The 17779-nt window shown below is 41.5% G+C and overlaps 1 protein-coding gene across 2 annotated transcripts in view; it reads left to right on the forward strand.

Moving 5' to 3' along the window:
* Positions 1 to 17779, forward strand: part of ESR1 (estrogen receptor 1) — a 401644-nt gene that overhangs the window by 98132 nt on the left and 285733 nt on the right. The window contains exon 1 of one of the 2 annotated variants that reach the window (XM_069598739.1): positions 16830 to 17762. The exons of the other annotated variant lie outside the window; for it this stretch is intronic. Coding sequence (XP_069454840.1) covers positions 17577 to 17762 — 186 coding nt within the window. The 5' untranslated portion in view covers positions 16830 to 17576. Of the gene's footprint in view, positions 1 to 16829; positions 17763 to 17779 lie in introns of those variants that run through there. 2 annotated transcript variants of the gene reach the window in all.

Here is a 17779-nt window from a genome sequence, read left to right on the forward strand (position 1 = left end):
GTCCAGTTCTAACTGTTGCTTCCTGACCTGCATATAGGTCGGGTGGTCTGGTATTCCCATCTCTGTTAGAGCTTGGTGGGTTACAAGTCCATGGGGTTGCCAAGAGTCAGATACGACTGAGCAGCTAACACTCCCACTTTCAAGGTTGAAAGGGGTAGGTGGAAGCAGAGGAAAGGGCCAGAAAATACTGTTGTGAGCTGGGATTGTGATTTCTGGATCTGGCAGGTGTTTGAAGCTCGTGTATGGTGCTTCTGATTCAGACCCTGTACCCCAGTTCTGGGGACCTCTCACCTGTGGATCCTTCCATGCAGGTAAGGTCACATCCTCTGGCGGGTAACAGATGGTTCCCCCTCAGCCTTGGGAATCAGCATTGCTCTTGTTTCTGAGGTCACTTCTCTTTAGGCATTTCTCATGGGCTAGATACAAATTGAAGCTGCAAGTGGTTCTCTCCTGCCTGTTGCCCATATTAGCTCCACCTTTGCCTCCATAGACTTTGGGAGCACAGCCCAGTCCCAACACAGCCCGCTTTCCTTGCTTGCTATCAGAGCAGTGAGCCAAGGTCTTTATCCCTAAGATTTCCAGTGGATTAGACACATGAGGCCATTTTGTCTGCCAATTCTCAAGAGATACTTATCTAATCTTTTTTTTTTTTTTAAGGTTTTTCTGATGCGGGCCATTTTTAAAGTCTTTGTTGAATTTATTACAATATTGCTTCTCTTTTATGTTTTGGTTTTGGGGCCAGGAGGCATGTAGGATCTTAGCTTCCTGACCAGGTGCTAATGGAAAGCAAAGCCTTAGCCATTGGACCACCAGGGAAGTAGTTTGTTGAATCTTCTTAAGAGTGTTAAGGCTGCTTTCCTTGGGCTTAAGATGAGGGTGGACACATTCTACCTCTTCCACTTGAGGGGGAGGCACAGCAAACCACTTTCTCCCCAAATTCTCCCTTTTCTTGACTCCTTTCATACTCTTGATGTGTGATAGGAAAGAGTAAAATCCTCTTTGCTAACGGCTTTGTTTTACCAAACACTGCTTGGTGACTTAAACTTGCTGTTGGATTGAGCCATCTATTATTTACGGAGCTTGGCTCAACTCTGGGACTAAACAGCTCCATTTTAACATTTTGTTTGTAGATATACGCATAAAAGTGAAAACTAAAAGTGAAAGTTGCTCAGTCATGTCTGACTCTTTGTGACCCCAGGGACTATACAGTCCATAGAATTCTCCAGGCCAGAATAGTGGAGTGGGTAGCCTTTTCCTTCTCCAGGGGATCTTCCCAATCCAGGGATCCAACCCAGGTCTCCCACACTGCAGGCAGATTCTTTACCAGCTGAACTACAAGGGAAACCAGATACATTTAACCAGATAAACATGGGGCAGTTTTTTCTAATCTACTGACCATCCAATCACTTAATTCAGTTAATAAAGAGACTGAATTAATGAGGTCAGACTTTGTATCACCCAGGGTCTCCATCGTGTCATCCTGACTTGATTCCTGAACTTAATCTCCACCTTCAAGGAATATCTAACATTGTTTGGCAAAATTGGCCTTATAGTTGGAATTTCTGGACTCAAATAAAAGACAGTATAGAGTTGGATATCATGAGATTTCCCAAAAGGAGCATTAATAATAACTGCTATTTATGATCATGAGGATTTATGGTGATTGAGTAGAACAGTTGCTTCTGGTCATGCATAGAGAAAGCCAGCTGGTCTGCTGCTGTGTATACGGTACTGGCGGGCCTCAGAGGCATTCTGTTTATTCCTCTTGACTTTGTCAGCAGTGTGGTGGACCTGGGGTCCCTGGGCCACGTTGTTACAGAGATCCTGAAGGTCATTAAGAGAAGGCCATGGTGGACTGGGCTGAGATGCAAAGATCTCAGAAGTGACTCAGTGCAGCTACCACAAAGAGCCTTTCCTGAGCTGTAAGGCAGGGTGGGGACACTTGAAGACATGTGGTTTCCAGGGCATCTGTCGATCAGAACATCTCATCTCACCCTATACTTCTTGAGGCAGAGATATTGTTCTATATTTCAGATAGTAAGAAACATCTGGTCAATGCTGTATAGTCAAAGCTATGGTTTTTCCTGCAGTCATGTACAGATGTGAGAGTTGGGCCACAAAGAAGGCTGAGTGCCGAAGAATTGATGCTTTTGAACTGTGGTGTTGGAGAAGACTCTTGAGAGTCCCTTGGACTGCAAGGAGATCAAACCTGTCAATCCTAAGGAAAATCAATCCTGAATATTCATTGGAAGGACTGATGCTGAAGCTGAAGCTCCAATACTTTGGCCACCTGATGTGAAGAGCTGACTCATTGGAAAAGACCCTGACTGCAAACGATTGAAGGCAGGAGGAGAAGGGGGTGACAGAGGACAAGATGGTTGGATGGCATTATCAACTCAATGGATATGAGTTTGAGCAAACTCTGGGAGATGGTGAAGGACAGGAAAGCCTGGCATGCTGCAGTCCATAGAGTCCCAAAGAATCAGACACAAGTTAGCAGCTGAACAATAACAACAATGCTGTATAACTCAAAACAACAGGCTTGTTGTTATGCAGTTGCTCAGTCGTGTCCGACCCTTCACAACCCCATAGACTGTAGCACATCAAGCTTCCCTGTCCTTCATCATCTCCTGGAGTCTGCTAGAACTCACGTCCATTGAGTCAGCGATGCCATCCAGCCATCTCCTCCTCTGTCGTTCCCTCTTCCTCCTGCCTTCAATCTTTCCCAGCATTAGGGTCTTTTCCACTGAGTCAGCTCTTGACATCAAGTGGCCAAAGTATTGGAGATTCAGCTTCAGCTTCAGCTTCAGCATCAGTCCTTTAAATGAACATTCAGGCTTGATTTCTTTAAAGTTTGATCTCTGGTTTGATCTCCTTGCAATCCAAGGGACTCTCAAGAGTTTTCTTCAACACCACAGTTTAAAAGCATCAATTCTTCAGCACTCAGCCTTCTTTATGGTCCAACTCTCAACATCCATAAATGTGCTCAGTTGCTCAGTCTTGTCCGACTCCTGCAATTCAAAGACTGAAGCCCGCCAGGCTCCTCTGTCCAGGCAAGATTCTCCAGGCAAGAAAACTGGAGTGGGTTGCTATTTCCTTCTCCATCCATACACGACTACTGGAAAAACCATAGCTTTGACTATGTGAGCCCTTGTCGGCAAAGTGATATCTCTGTTTTTTTTTATAAGAAAAACTTTTGCTTTATATTGGACTATAGTTGATCTACAATGTTGTGTTAGTTTCAAATGTGCTGCAAAGTGATTGTTATGCACATATCTATTCTTTTTCAAATCCTTTTTCTATTTAGGTTATTACAGAACATTAAGCAGTTCCCTGTGCTATATGCTATATAATAGTTCCTTGTTGATTATCTGTTAATGTGTATATGTCAATCCCAAACTCCCAGTCTATTCTTCTCACCCCAACCCTTCATTCCTGATAACCAAAAATTCATTTTCTGTGTCTGTCAGTTTCTGTTTTGTAAATAAGTTCATTTGCATCATTTGTTTTTGGATCCACAAATAAGCGATATTGTATGATATTTGTCTTTCTCTGACTTACTTCACTTACTATAACAATCTCCAGACACATTCATGTTGCTGCAAACGGGATTATTTCATGCTTTTTAATGGCTGAGTCTGCACTGTGTAAATGGACCACATCTTCTTTACCCATTTCTCTGTAGAAGGAGTGTCTTTGCTGTCTAGGTTTGTCATAGCTTTTCTTCCAAGGAGCAAGCATCTTTCAATTTCATGGCTGCAGTCACTGACCACAGTGATTCTGGAGCCTAAGAAAATAAAGTCTGTCACTGTTTCCATTGCTTCCCCATCTATTTGCCATGATCAGATCCCATGAATCTAGTTTTTTGAAGGTTGAGTTAATTAATTCATTTATTCATGTATTCTCTTCCAATATATATAAAATGAGCAGCAAATATGTGCCAGGTGGTAAGCAAAGGACTCACAAGCTTCTCAACATCTAGTAAGAAACACAAACAGAAACAATATGTGTAATTCAAAGAGACAAATCCTGTAATAGCAGGTCAGCTACCTATTCCCCGTGAAGAATTAGATCTGGTTCAGATGTTAATTTTAGATCATGTACTTATGAGATAAAAACACATTTAAAAAATATTAGGGGAATACAATGGCACCCCACTCCAGTACTCTTGCCTGGAAAATCCCATGGATGGAGGAGCCTCGTAGGCTGCAGTCCATGGGGTCGCACGGAGTCGGACATGACTGAGCGACTTCACTTTCACTTTTCACTTTCATGCATTGGAGAAGGAAATGGCAACCCACTCCAGTGTTCTTGCCTGGAGAATCCTGGGGACAGGGAGCCTGGTGGGCTGCTGTCTGTGGGGTCACACAGAGTCAGACATGACTGAAGTGACTTAGCAGCAGCAGCAGCAGCAGCAGCAGCAGCAGCAGCAGCAGGGGAATACAATGTTATCTTTAATGCTAGGCTGTTTAATCATCTTTTAATTGATTTCTAAAAATTGGGAATAGAGTATATTTGACTGTGGAAAGAAGTCATATCAAACCTCCTTTGACATTTATGTGATGGATCAGAAAGCTTATGAATACATAGCAATAGAGTTTTCTTCTAATGTAAAAATAACTATTTGGCTTCTTTTGCAAAAATGAAAAATTAGTCATAAATATAAAACCTCTTTTTTTTTCATTAAAAATACATTGAAGGTCACAATGTATTCCTGTTTTCCTGTCTTTTATTGGGACCCACATTCTTCAGATTTGCTGGTTGTATTTGTTGAATTGGCAAGACCACAACATGGTTTAAAAAATGGGTGGTTTGTGGTTTGAACTTAATTGATAATCTGTACATAAAGGGATTTCAAATTAGACTGTGGACACATTGCCATTTGAGTTGCAAGCATTATAGCTGTATATCAAAGCATCTTCATACCTGATATTTACAGTACTTCAAAATATTTCTTTTTATTTTTGTGAAAGCCACAGTCCTTCTCCTGTCATGGCAGCCAAGATTTTGTCAACAATCTACCACTTATTTACCGAGGTTTAAAATTTGATGAGGAGTATTTACTTGTCTGTACAATGCCTCCATGGGAGCAGTAGAAGGTGGTTTCAGCAATGAGTCTGAAAACACTGTAAAACAGTTAAAACTGGCATTTCAACAATTCATTCCTCAAACACACTGGATTCATAAGTGAGTCTCTGTTTTTCAAGTTTACATAGCTTGCTTCTGGTGTTAATGTTCTATTCCACACCTAAGGTGCCACTATGCAGAATTATTTTTCATCCTCGGGGAAGCAGTCCTGATTTGCGCCCAATTTCAATGAGGTTGTGCTAAGCAAACTGTCATTTTGGAATGGCAATAAGCAAGGAAGGCTTCAACAACAGCTCTTTATTTCATCTAAAACCTTCTGGTACCACAACCCTGGCTTTTATTATGCTTTCTATTACTTCTAATACATCATTAGCTTTTATTTCTGGGGCCCCTATAGTTGTCAACTACTGGAAAAATAGTGGTGGAAGCTGGCAAGAACAACATGCATTTCCTGCATCATTGCATTTAATCTTGCAATGATTCTTTGATCTCGAAAACTTTAATTCATCCAAATTCACTCAGCCTCTGAGTGGTCAACCTAATATTCAGACTAAAACATATGAAAAGATGCTCACCCTCACTCATAGTAAAAAAGTGCAAATTAAAACTGAACAGAGATATTTTGAGAAATATGAAAAGTTCAAAGATCCATCATATATGTGAGGGTATAGGAGTTCAACCACTTATATAGAGGGCATTTAGGCAACACCTACTAAAATGTTGCTTCCAGGCTTCCCAGGTGCCTCAGTGGTACATAATCTGCCTGCCAGTGCTGGAGATGTGGGTTTTATTCCTGGGTTGGGACGATCCCTTGGAGAGGGGAATAGCAGCCTGCTCCAGTATTCTTGCCTGGAAAACCCCATGGGCAGAAGAGCTTGTGGGGCACAGTCCATGGAGTTGCAAGGGGTCGTACATGACTTAGCAACTAACCACACACAAGCTAAGATGAATAATGTGCATATTAATCCTATAAGAATTGACTTATGTACAAGATTATTAATTGTAACATTGTTTACAATTGCAAAAGACTAGGGACAAATTAATTGCCCTGGAATGGGGAACTGGCAAAATAAATTATGATTCTTTTACACAATGGAATATTATGCAGCCATAAAAATGAGGGATATATTTACATAGCAAAACAGAGAGATATATTGTTAATGAAAAAAAACGTTGATACAAAATGGAGTACGTGTTACTATTTTTAAAAAAGGATGTGGAAATATGTGTGTTCTATATGCATGGAATATCTTTGGAAGGAGTCTTTTAAAAACAGGTAACACCTGTTGCCTCTGGAAAGGGGAAATTGACAGGTGGCACACAGGGGTGGGAGGAGATTCTTTCAAAATTGTTATGGAAATATCTATTGAAGATTAAAACATCGACTCCATGACATACTCAAAAATAAAGGAAAAACAAATTTTAAATAAAATAATACCTGTAAAGCACATGCTAGATGCTCAATGAACAGGCATCAGGCTTTACCTTAGGCTTCCAGTAAGATATCAATAAAGAAATCAACTCTAGAGAAAGGCTGTTTGGGGATATCTTCATTGTAGTCAAACCAATCCGAAAGAAAAGTCTCCAAAGCTGAGTATCAGCTCATACTGCACTAGCCCACTGTGAACAGAAATAATCCCCACCCTTCCAACAGCCAAGCTTACAGAAAGGCTAAGGCAATCTGATTTCTTTTGCCAACCTCTTTCCTCCCCACATACAGACAAAGCGGGGGGAGGTGGGGCGGGGGCGTGGGGTGGCAGATGATGAAACTTCCAAGAACATACACAAAGCTATTATAGCCATTGTGAGGCCACTACAGGCTCAGAGTCATGAGATTCTGGTTGAGTTTCTACAAAAACTTCTTTAAACAATGTGAAGAGTTTGAAACTGGAGTTGCAACTGACCAGTCAGCAAATGCTAGATTACCCAAAATGGTAATCGGGCTGGTGGGCAGAGATGGAAAAGTATGTTAAGTATAGAGTGAAGGGTGAATTTGGGCTGATTGGGAAACATTCATCTGAATGAATGCAGCATTTATTTTCAAGAATAAGCATGTCCAGATTCATGAGCAAGAGCTATATTTAGTTTAATTTTTCTTACGCCCATTCTGAAAAAGCTAAATTACCACGTCAGAAAGAGTCAAAGATCACATTCTACATGAAAGAGAAACCAATGGGAAGGGGACTGTTAGACCTAAATTTTTCCATGTTTCACACAAGCATTCACAAAATGACTTTATTGCTTTTTATGGTCTTCTGCCTCTAGCATCTCAATGTACTGAGGGAGTAAATTTTAGGTATTTGGAATAGTTTCACCTTCAGTTTTTCTTTGGGAAGTAACTGCAATGGAACATATCCTATGAGAGCCACAACTTTGCTCCCGGGCGCTGTGTGGAGCTTGTTTATTACAGATCATTCATTGCTTACACAAAAACAAAGACCATCCAGGTGAGAATAAGGACATATCCTTGTTGAAATGTGAAGAAGAACAGTTCATTCGGGCACCCTGAGGGTTAATCAGGAGATAGTTTGGAATTTTTGAAAGTCTTGAGAAAGAAAAGGGCAGGATGTGCTTTACTTACAGATACCTCCTCCCAGGCCCTTTTGCAATTCTACAAGTAGAGATTTCTCTAGTTTAATAGGATTTCCCATTTAAAAAAATTCAAATACCTGCATGTGAAGTGAGAGTGGAAATTAGTTCAATCAGATACATTCCTATAAACTGCAGGCTGAAGTTAAGGCTTGGAACAAGCTAGAATTTGGATGAGAGGGGGTTGGGAGAGTGGACAATTGTGCAACTTGAACTCTCAGCACCCTGCCCCAAATCAAGGTCTGAGAAGCTTGTGTTGGAGTGTTGTGACTGGGACTGTTAAAAGGGGAGGCAAGGGAGTTGAGGACACATACCACAGATGGGAGAGAACAGAATGACTGGGCAGGATTTTTTTTTTTTTTTCCTGAATTCTGATTAGAATTCTGGGTCTAATCCATGTTGACTAGGGCTGGTCTCAGAGAAGAGGCAGGCTTGATAGCAGATAGGGAAGAGGTAGATGTTTTAAGGACAGAAAATTGAGAAGGGCAGGATGGAGAACATGGGAAGAAAAAGACAATTTGTACATTTTAGCTGTTCATTAGCATTTGGCATAAAAGTTTGTGGAATTATTTTTTTATTCACATTTATGTACAAAAGTTGCTGAAAAGTGTCACAAAAAGTTATATCTGTATTTGAGAAGCAACCAAAAGTTTGCCACTATATTTTTCTGACTCTAGTGTTTATAACGTTATTCCCAACAATTTTTCCAGTTCTTTTAAGAAGCTTTGGTTTTTAGGAAGGTGAGCACTTTTGTATCATAATATAATTTCCCTGATGAGTATGACAGCAAAATGGAAAGGTACTTGAATGTCTTTCAAATTAGATTCTCTTTGAAATTGGAATGTGTCAAATACAGGAAAGCATTTTTTAGGTTAAAGATGCTCTATTTGTAAGTTTGTACAATTTAGAAGATACAGAAAGGATATAAAGTTTGTCTCCAGCTAGAGAGTTTGATTCAAAAGATAGATATATTAATAGGTATCAGGGTCAGACCGTAATAAACTCTATTCTAAGAGTAATGCATGGGAAGTCATTTCTTTATGTTTCATAAGGCAAGTTATTTCTCTGAACACAAGTTGTTTCAATATTTTAAGCTTACATTCTCAAACTCTTCTCCTCATTTCTTTATCAGTGATTTGAGAATGTGAAGCAATCTTGCTGTGTTTTCCAGAGTTGGAAAATTTTAAGACTCTAAGAATAGCCCACTGAGCCACTAAGATTACATCTTAATTTGATTATGCAGATCACAGCCCACATAAAAAGAAAGAAGGCACTATCAACACGAAGCGAATAGGGGTGGGGTAGGATGGAGATCCAGATTCTAGTTCAGTTGTTCTGGACTAGACATTCAACAAAAATGATCTTTCTTTATGGAGACAATTCAGGTTTGGACTTGACAACCCAAAAAGGGGCCATTAATTCGAATATCCTATGTATATAAGATAAGAAATCTGAGTTGTTCTAGAAAATATGAATCTGCTTCCAGATTCTTATCTAAGCTCTAGTTCTGAATTCTAGCCCTTATAATCAGTTCTTTGGAATTAAGTTATTGAGGAATTGAGCTGGCAAAGCAAATGTGATATCAGGGAGAGGTTTAAACGTTCATTATTCAAATAGTATTTATTGGGGCCAAATATTCATCAGAAATTTACTAAGCAATGGGCTCATGATTTGGAAAAAGACAGTCCCTGTGTGCCTTTTAAAAATTTATAGGTCAGGGGGAGGATACAGAGAAATACACAGGAAATTCCAACAGCATTATAAGAGCAATGACCAGGGATTTTTAGGGAGCAATGGGCATTCACAGTCAGGCACACAGTAGAAAATCAAGGAAGGCTTCCTGGTGGCTGTGATATCCGAAGGGAGACTTAAAGGATGCATAGGAGTAAGTCAGATGAAAAGGAATAGGAGGAAGATTCCAGGTAGGATGAATCAAAAATATGAATATTTAGATTCAGACAGAGTTGAGAGAGTCAGAAACTGGAAAATAATTCAGTATGGCAGGAGCACAATTTCTGTGGGATACAACTCTGGAGAAAGAATAATAATAATTCAAGTTCCATTGCTCTCGAGATAGATTACTCTTTCTATAGTATGGTGAATGGACAGTGGAAGAAAAAGTCTGGAGGCATATCTTGGGAGAGAAGATAGTGGCCTGAAAATAATAACGGCAAGAAAATGCAATTGACTCAAAAGAGATCAAGGAGACAGAAATAAAAAAAGATTTGTGGGAGATTAAACACAGGCAGGTCAAGGCTGAAGGCTGGATGTTTGTGGCTTGCACAATTACATGAATAGCAATGCTGTCTGCTGAGACAGGAAACAGAGGGAGGAGTAGGTCTGGGGAAAAGAAACAGCAATTTTGGACAAAGTGAGTTGCAAATGGTGAGCACATAGTAGGTGCTTAAGAAGTCTTTATTGAATGAATGAACATGCAAGTAAAAATGTCTAAGAGGTATCTGGAATGGCTCCTGGCCAGCAGAGACCTTTTGGTTGGAGATTTCTATTTTATTTATTTATTTATTTATTAAAATTTTTATTTTTACTTTATTTTACTTTACAATACTGTATTGGTTTTGCCATACATTGACATGAATCCACCACGGGTGTACATGCGTTCCCAAACATGAACCCAGAGGGAGAGGGAGAGGGTGGGATGATTTGGGAGAATGGCATTGAAACATGTATACTATCATGTAAGAATCGAATCACCAGTCTATGTCCAATGCAGGATACAGCATGCTTGGGGCTGGTGCACGGTGATGACCCAGAGAGATGTTATGGGGAGGGAGGTGGGAGGGGGGTTCATGTTTGGAGATTTCTATTTTAAAGGCTTCAATGTACAGATGAAACTTAGAACCCTGGGAGTGGTGGAGACCCTGGAAAGGGAGAAGTACAGAGGGGCCAAGGGGGCCTGGAGCTGAACCCAGAGGAATACCAACAACTGTGGGCAGACAGAGGCAGGGATTCTCCTATGGGAGGCTGAGTAGGAAGGGCCCATTACAGCAGGACTAAATACAAAGACCCTTAGAAGTAAGCTCTTTGAAGGCACAGACATTTGTTGTTTATGTTTGGGTGGTGCCTGTGGACTTAATGGTGTCCTCCCTACATTCGTATGGTGAAGCCCTAACCTCCCCCGTGATGGTATCTAGAGACAGAATCTTCAGGGAGTAATTAAGGTTAAATGAGGTCATGGGTGGAACCCTCATCCAACAGGACTGTGGCCTTCTGAGAAGAGAGAGCTCTGCCCACCAGGGGTGAACACAGGGAGAAGGCCCCTGTCTGAAAGCCAGAAAGTAGGTCTTCAGTAGACTCGATGAAGGTGGCATTCTGATATTGGACTTCTGGTGACCAGCCCCGTGTGAAAATTGACTCCTGTTGTTTAAGCCATAAGGTCTATGGTCTTTTGTTACGGCAGCCTGAGCTGTCTAAGACAGGACCCAACATCTAGCAATGGTCCTGGTAAATAGTAGGTAATCAGTATTTTTTTGAGTGAACTGAATAAATGAATTATTCTTTGGCATGTTCAATAAATATATCAGTCCTTTGAGACAGTCGGATTGTAACTGAGGGTCTTGGGAGATGGGGGAGAGAGTCCACTGGTTAGCATGGGTAGCCTGGGATCCTGGGTCCTGAGGGAGCTGGTTATCCAGATGAGTGTGGTAACAAAATAGGAAGGAAGACCTGAAAAGATTCAAAATGCAAAAATCACCCCCCTTTTAAAAAACCACTCGACTAAGGCTGATTCTGAAATTTTGCCAGGTTTTCGATTACTTGATGTGTGTGTGTGTGTGTCTATAAAGGTCCTCCTTAACAGTGCATGTTACTATTTGAATCAACTTGAATTTAGGCACAATCTGAATATTGCTCTCCACAGAGAAGTAATACCCTACTTTGGCAATGAGATTCCTCAAGTAAACAATAGATAAAGGGAGGGAGAGGGGCGCAGTATAATAGTAATTGAAATAATTGGAATTCTTTCATCACTCATAGCACTTATAGAGAAAGTACCTTCTCAACTGTCTTATGCTACATCTCTTATAGTTAAATTACATTAACAGTTATCTAAAAAATGTAACATGAAAAATTACTAAATTCTTTTAAGCTGGTGAATTAAATCTGAACCACTCATTGATTCACAATAAAGTGCAGCCATTCTGCCTGACAACCAAAAATCCAAACTAGCCCATTGAGTTCTGGGTAGAAAGACAGGGTATTGCATCTGAGGTCCTGACTTTTATGAGAATTAGGATTTGGGATTTGATTCTAGGCTTAAAAATTATTAAATTAAAAAATAATTTAGATGCGCTGTTTAAGAACATGGTAAAGAATCCTGATTTCATTTGGCTCCTCATCATTAACTCGTATCTTGGCAGGCTTATGTAACACCTGACCAAGGAAAGTCTGTTTTAGTGAAAAAGGTCCCTGAATAGAGAGTAAGTAAAATTCTGGGGTCTTGAGGGAGCTAACCCCAGGGAGAGGGGTCTGACTGAGAAGATAGCTATGTGCCTTGATGCCCTTACAATGCTGTGTGCCCAGCATCGCACTGCTGTGCCCGTGGATGGAAACGGGGTATATTATGTGCTCCAATATGAAAGAAGTCACGGTCCAGAAGGCAAAATAAATCTATGATGATAGCAATCATAGCAGTGGTTGCCTGGAGGGGTTGCATGTTGGCTAGAACAGGGCATCAGGTGAAATTTCTTGAGTAATGGAAATACTGTATGATTTCATTGAGACAGTTGTCATGTGCACATGTCCAAACTCAAGCTTGTACACACAAGATATGTGCATTTCCCTGCATATCAAATTTACCTCATAAGACAAAAATCAAATGTCAGTTGAAAAAAAAAATTTAGGAGCTAATCAAAAGTCCTTAAATAGTATGAACCATTTTTAAAGGCGGAAACCTAACAGGAAATTCTTTTTCTTCTACTTTAGAGAAAAATAAATGGTGTCAAATAAATGTGCAGAAAAACCTCCCAAACAGAGCATTTTTATCATCAAAATAATGATCAGTTTGAACAGAGCTGGAGCTCCACATCTCAGACTGAAGGAACCATTTCTAGGAGTGGAAGCTATTTTGGAAATATTTCCACATTTATTTCCTTTCATGTTTCTGTTGGAGGAATAATGTTTTTGTAAATGTAAAAAGCTTTTAATGGAGCTAGAGAAGAAACTTTGTTTGGTCACAGTATTATCTGGCTACGAACTAAAAATTCAGAGCTTTCTCGTGAATTATGCTGCCAAGAATTGCAGGCTTAATCCTCAAGATTGTATGAATTTAAATTTTGACTTTATGGCCTCAGTCAGTATGAGTATACCAAGATAATCATTTAGGAAAAACAGTTTGAAGATGGTAGAATGTTACAGGGAAATAGCTTCTAAGAGAGGGTTTATCCTGATAAGTATAATATTATTTTATCCTTTTAAGTATCTGGATGAATAAATTAGCCAATATTTGGTGACCCAGTATGACTAGGCACAGTGCTAGGGACTCAGAAAATTCCCAAATACCTCTTTGCAGACCTTGTCCTCAAGGAACTTCTGAGCAGAAGGGGATATATAATGTATATATTAACACAAGGAAGAATGTAACACATGCATGAAATATCACTGGTGTTCAGAGGAGAGGAAATTACCTTTGAATAAAGAATAAAAGAAGGCACTTTTGTTGTGATAGCATTTGGGCTGAACTTTAAAAAAAGATCTTCCCCTGACAAGCCAGCAAAGCGGGGTTCTAGGCAGAGGGGATGTCATCAGGAAAGCTTTGAGTGCTTGGAGCCTCAATTTTTTTTTTTTCCTTTGAATGAAGCACAGGTTACACATGAGTGGGAGATACACTAGACAAGATATTATGGGAAGAAAGGGAGGCCTGAACTCTGGAGGAAGCTGTGATCTGGGTGAAGAATGGAGCTGATGAGAAAATGGGTCTCAAAGCTGTAAAAACAAAATATAAAGCAGTAGGATCTAGGAAGAAGTGTGCGGGGGCAGATGTCCCTAAGAGATCCTTTTGCCAGGTGAGGTAATGCAGGAGGGGCACAGGAGTGTCGGGGGAAGGGATAAATGGCAAAGCTAGAATGCTTAGGCGTGCCAAAGGCTACAGAAAGCCTATAGGAGTGCCCTGGGTGACTGCAGGGATAATGATGCTAGTCACAGACTGGGGGGTTGGAGAGGAGCCCCATGTCTGGGGGAAGGGAGAATGATGACTCATTTTCAATGAGCAGGCAATGCCCAAGAGACTGTTGGCAAAGTGGTCTGGAGATGCTCTCGATGGGGAGCTACAGAAATAGACTTGACCCTAATTCCCCAGCAAATGCCAGGAAGTCAAGGAGGGGAGTGTGAGCCTGTGCAGCTGGGGAGGGTAGAGGAGGGAACCAGGCTGTAAAGTTGTTTGCCAGAAGCACTAGAAGAAAACTGGCAAGGTTCGCTGTCCTTTCCCACCCACCATCATCAAGCCTGGGTGATGATTCTTACCAGGAATAGGAAGAGAATATGGGCAAGAGAGTGTTCTGGAAAACTGACTGTATTGGACATCTGGGACTAACTTTGATGGTTAGTTATAGAATAATCAAAGTCTGTGAAGAGATAATGAGACTTCTTATCCTTCCTGTGTTCAAGTAGAACAGTTGCAAAGTTCCTTTCCTCCCTCTTTCCCTCCTTTCTTCCTTCCCTTTTTTCCTCTCCTTCCTCCCCCTTCTTTCCCTTTCCTCTCCATTCTTTGCACATTCTTGTTTTATTGGGGACTGGCCTAGTACATGCATGGCCACGGTTGACCTAAAGGAGGAGTTAATACTCACAGCCATCAACAACAAAGGGTTCTGTGCTCTAATACTGCAATATTTTGGGACTTTCAAAGCACAAAATACTATTTGCATTATGACATTATTAACATTTTGGTAACTTTTAAAAATAACTTTTTACTTCTTTCTTTGTACTGGTCTTAAGAACCACTCATAAATCTCTCACTAACTGCATGAGGTACCAGGGCGAGAGACTGGCCACTCCTGGCATTGTGATTAGAACCATTTAATACCCAAAGCAGTGACTAATGTCTGGCAACAAAGGCTCCAGTAGGTGTCACATGTCCTTAGACACTGGTTAAGGGCCACTAGGAACACTTTCTTTGTATGTTGGTACCATGGTCAAGAGAAACATTGAGAACCTGGAGGCTCTATGTGGGCATCATTGGGAAACAGGTCCTCTACCCATGGTCAATGCCTCTACAACCAGAAAGCCTAAAATCAGTGCCAAACAAAGGCACCTACCTTTGTCTTATCTTCCTACTCTGGGATTTTAATGATATATTTTTTTTCATGTTTACTGAAAGCAGTCAACTGAGCTATTCGTGGAAAGGTTTGTGGGTTTGGTTAACGAGGTGGAGGAATATTACATTTCAGTTGGAAACACATCCCTAGAATGCCAAAACATTTATTCCAAAGTCTGGTTTCCTGGTGCAATGGGAGGCACGGCAACAGTGTGTCTGTTCAGAGGCAGGGGGATGGTGAGGAGGGACAGGGCGGGCTGGGGCCAGCAAGGCATCGGAGGCATCGGATCCAAGTGGATCCCAGAAGGCTTTTATTGTTAAATTATATTCTTCAGGAAAAACCGCCTGTGTCACATTTTGTAAACTTGATATCCACGCACTTTTGACTGGCATTCTATTTTAGCCATAAGCCTATGACTTCCAGCAAGCCTGCTTTCCCTCTTGCCTCGGATGGCAGCAGACAACATGGCACACTTTCTAGGCTCCAGGGAGAAGGAGCAGAAAGGCTTGGGAGTGTTGGTTCCATCCAATAACGCTGACTTGAGTGTGCCACCCCGCTCCCTGTGAGCAGACAGCAAGCCTCTCCTCACTCTCCACTGCCATTCATCCAGCTCTGTGCGGCAGCCCAGCTGCTCTGTCTGCCGGGAGGGGCTGCCAAGTGCCCTGCCTACTGGCTGCTTCCCGATTCCCTGCCATCCCACATGCAAACACATCCCCATACGCTCTGCCTTGCTCACACCCGGAGCCACAGGCACACGGGAGCACATTCTTCCCTTCCTTCTCACTGTCTCAGCCCTTGACTTCTACAAGCCCATGGAACATTTCTGGAAAGGCGCTCTTGATCCAGCAGGGTAGGACTATTTTGATTTCTCTTCGCAGCTTTAGCATTTTGAGAAAGCAACTCACCTTTCTGACCAGTGTCTGTTATCTGAGCAGGGAGATAAGGATTTGCTGTTTTCCCTGGGTTTGTGTGTGCATCTCCTTCTGCTTTCAGGACCCGTAGGGTTCTTTGTGTAATTTACACAGAATTCGGCAGGTTCAGATTTTTCAGAGTCCTCTGAAGTGCTTGTGCATGGGTTTTTTTCCTTAAGATGTTTGAAAATTGAAAGTGTGATTTATGGAAACGAAGTCATCTGTAAAAAGATTGCTTTGGAAAGTAATGGTTGCTGGCCATAAAGAGAAATATCTGTGATTCGCCTAATGTGTTTTTAACCCTTTCTTTGCTTATAATTCTAGTTATGGATGCTGAGCTCAGTTTTGGCTTCATAGTAAATCAGTTATATCTACATATTATCCCCCAATGCTCTGTCTGTTCTTATAAGAATTAGGTAGGTAGAATTAGAATTATGTACTTACTAGTATAAAGATATCCCCAGGTATTACTGTCAGTGATAGCATCTTTGGCATTTATATATGGAAATTTTGTCAGGTATCCTGTCAAGTGTTTGGGATAGCAATTAAAACCAAGTATCAGTTGTATCAGAATTCATTAGACTGGGGACAAGGAAGTTTATTAAAAAGTATAAACTGTCCATGATTATAGGTACACAGTGTATTTACCATAATTTTAAATATATATTTATATACACACATTATATATATATACATTATATATTATTTATTCTAATATATTATATATATATATAATGTATTTGAGCAGGTTTAACTTTTAACTCAGTACCAAACTTTTTCCTGTTTCTTTTTCAATCTGGATATTTGAATCTGCATATCCTAGTCCAAGTGAACCAAGAAGGTCCAATCGGAGTACAAAGGAACAGAAAGGCATCACTGACTTTCAAAATTTGTTGCTGATTTTAAAATTTGTTGCTGAGACCATCAGTACAACATAATTGCTAAAGATGTGGTTAATGACCTCAGGTTTTGTTTTTTTTTTTTTTTTATGGAAGGGTCACATTTCATATTCAGTTTTCTGAAGTTCTGGTTGCATAGTCCGTGGAAAGCATGAAGACCCATGTCCTCCTAACAGAAAGGTTTTGGTAAATCGTCATTCACATTAGAATTCCTAATGGACACAAGTACAGTACTGTGGTCCAACACAGACAAGGCGGGCTGGGAAAATCTCGGAAGATCGCGGCTGGAGGCGACCACTTTGGGAGAATTTTTTAGACGAGGGAAACTGAGGTCAGGTAGCACTCTCCTGAAGGCAAAACTCGGCTCTTCCTGTACGCACACCTTGAATCTCCGCCCCCTTTCCCCGGACGCCTGCGATCAGTCTCTGCAGCTGCTAAATATAGCTGTCTGCATCGGCAACCGCACACCCCACTCTATCTACCATATCTCGGTTACAGAGTGGTCCTCCCCAGGGTCATTCTATGTACACACTACGTATTTCCAGCCAACGAGGAGCGTGAATCAAACAGCACGGGAGACAAACAGAGATAGATTGGAGCCTGGCACGGGGCACATAAGGTAGCACGTTAGAGAAAGCTGGCCCCGGGATGAGTCTTCCGAGTTGGTTTGAAACCCGTCTTCTCCGGGCCACCTTTAGGAGATCCCTCGGCGCCCCCGCCCTCCTGCCGTGAAATCCAGCCTCTATCCAGCAGCGGCAAGTAAAGTAAAGTTCAGGGAAGCTGCTCTTTGGGATCTCTCCAAAACGAGTTGCGCGCCTGGAATGATGTTGAAGGCAACGTCAGGGGCAGGCAGCAGCCCCTGGCCGGGGGCCAGCACCTTTGTCATGCCTATGAGCTCGGGAGAGCTGTACTTAAAGTTGGAGACCCGAGCCCGCGAGTTGGCAGAGCGCGCTCGCGCAGGGCTGCACTTGCTCGCGTCCGGCGGCCGCCGCGCTCCTCGGGACGGGGTCGGCTCCCCGGGGCC

This window comes from Ovis canadensis, chromosome 8 (assembly GCF_042477335.2).
Source record: "Ovis canadensis isolate MfBH-ARS-UI-01 breed Bighorn chromosome 8, ARS-UI_OviCan_v2, whole genome shotgun sequence".
NCBI lineage: Eukaryota > Metazoa > Chordata > Mammalia > Artiodactyla > Bovidae > Ovis > Ovis canadensis.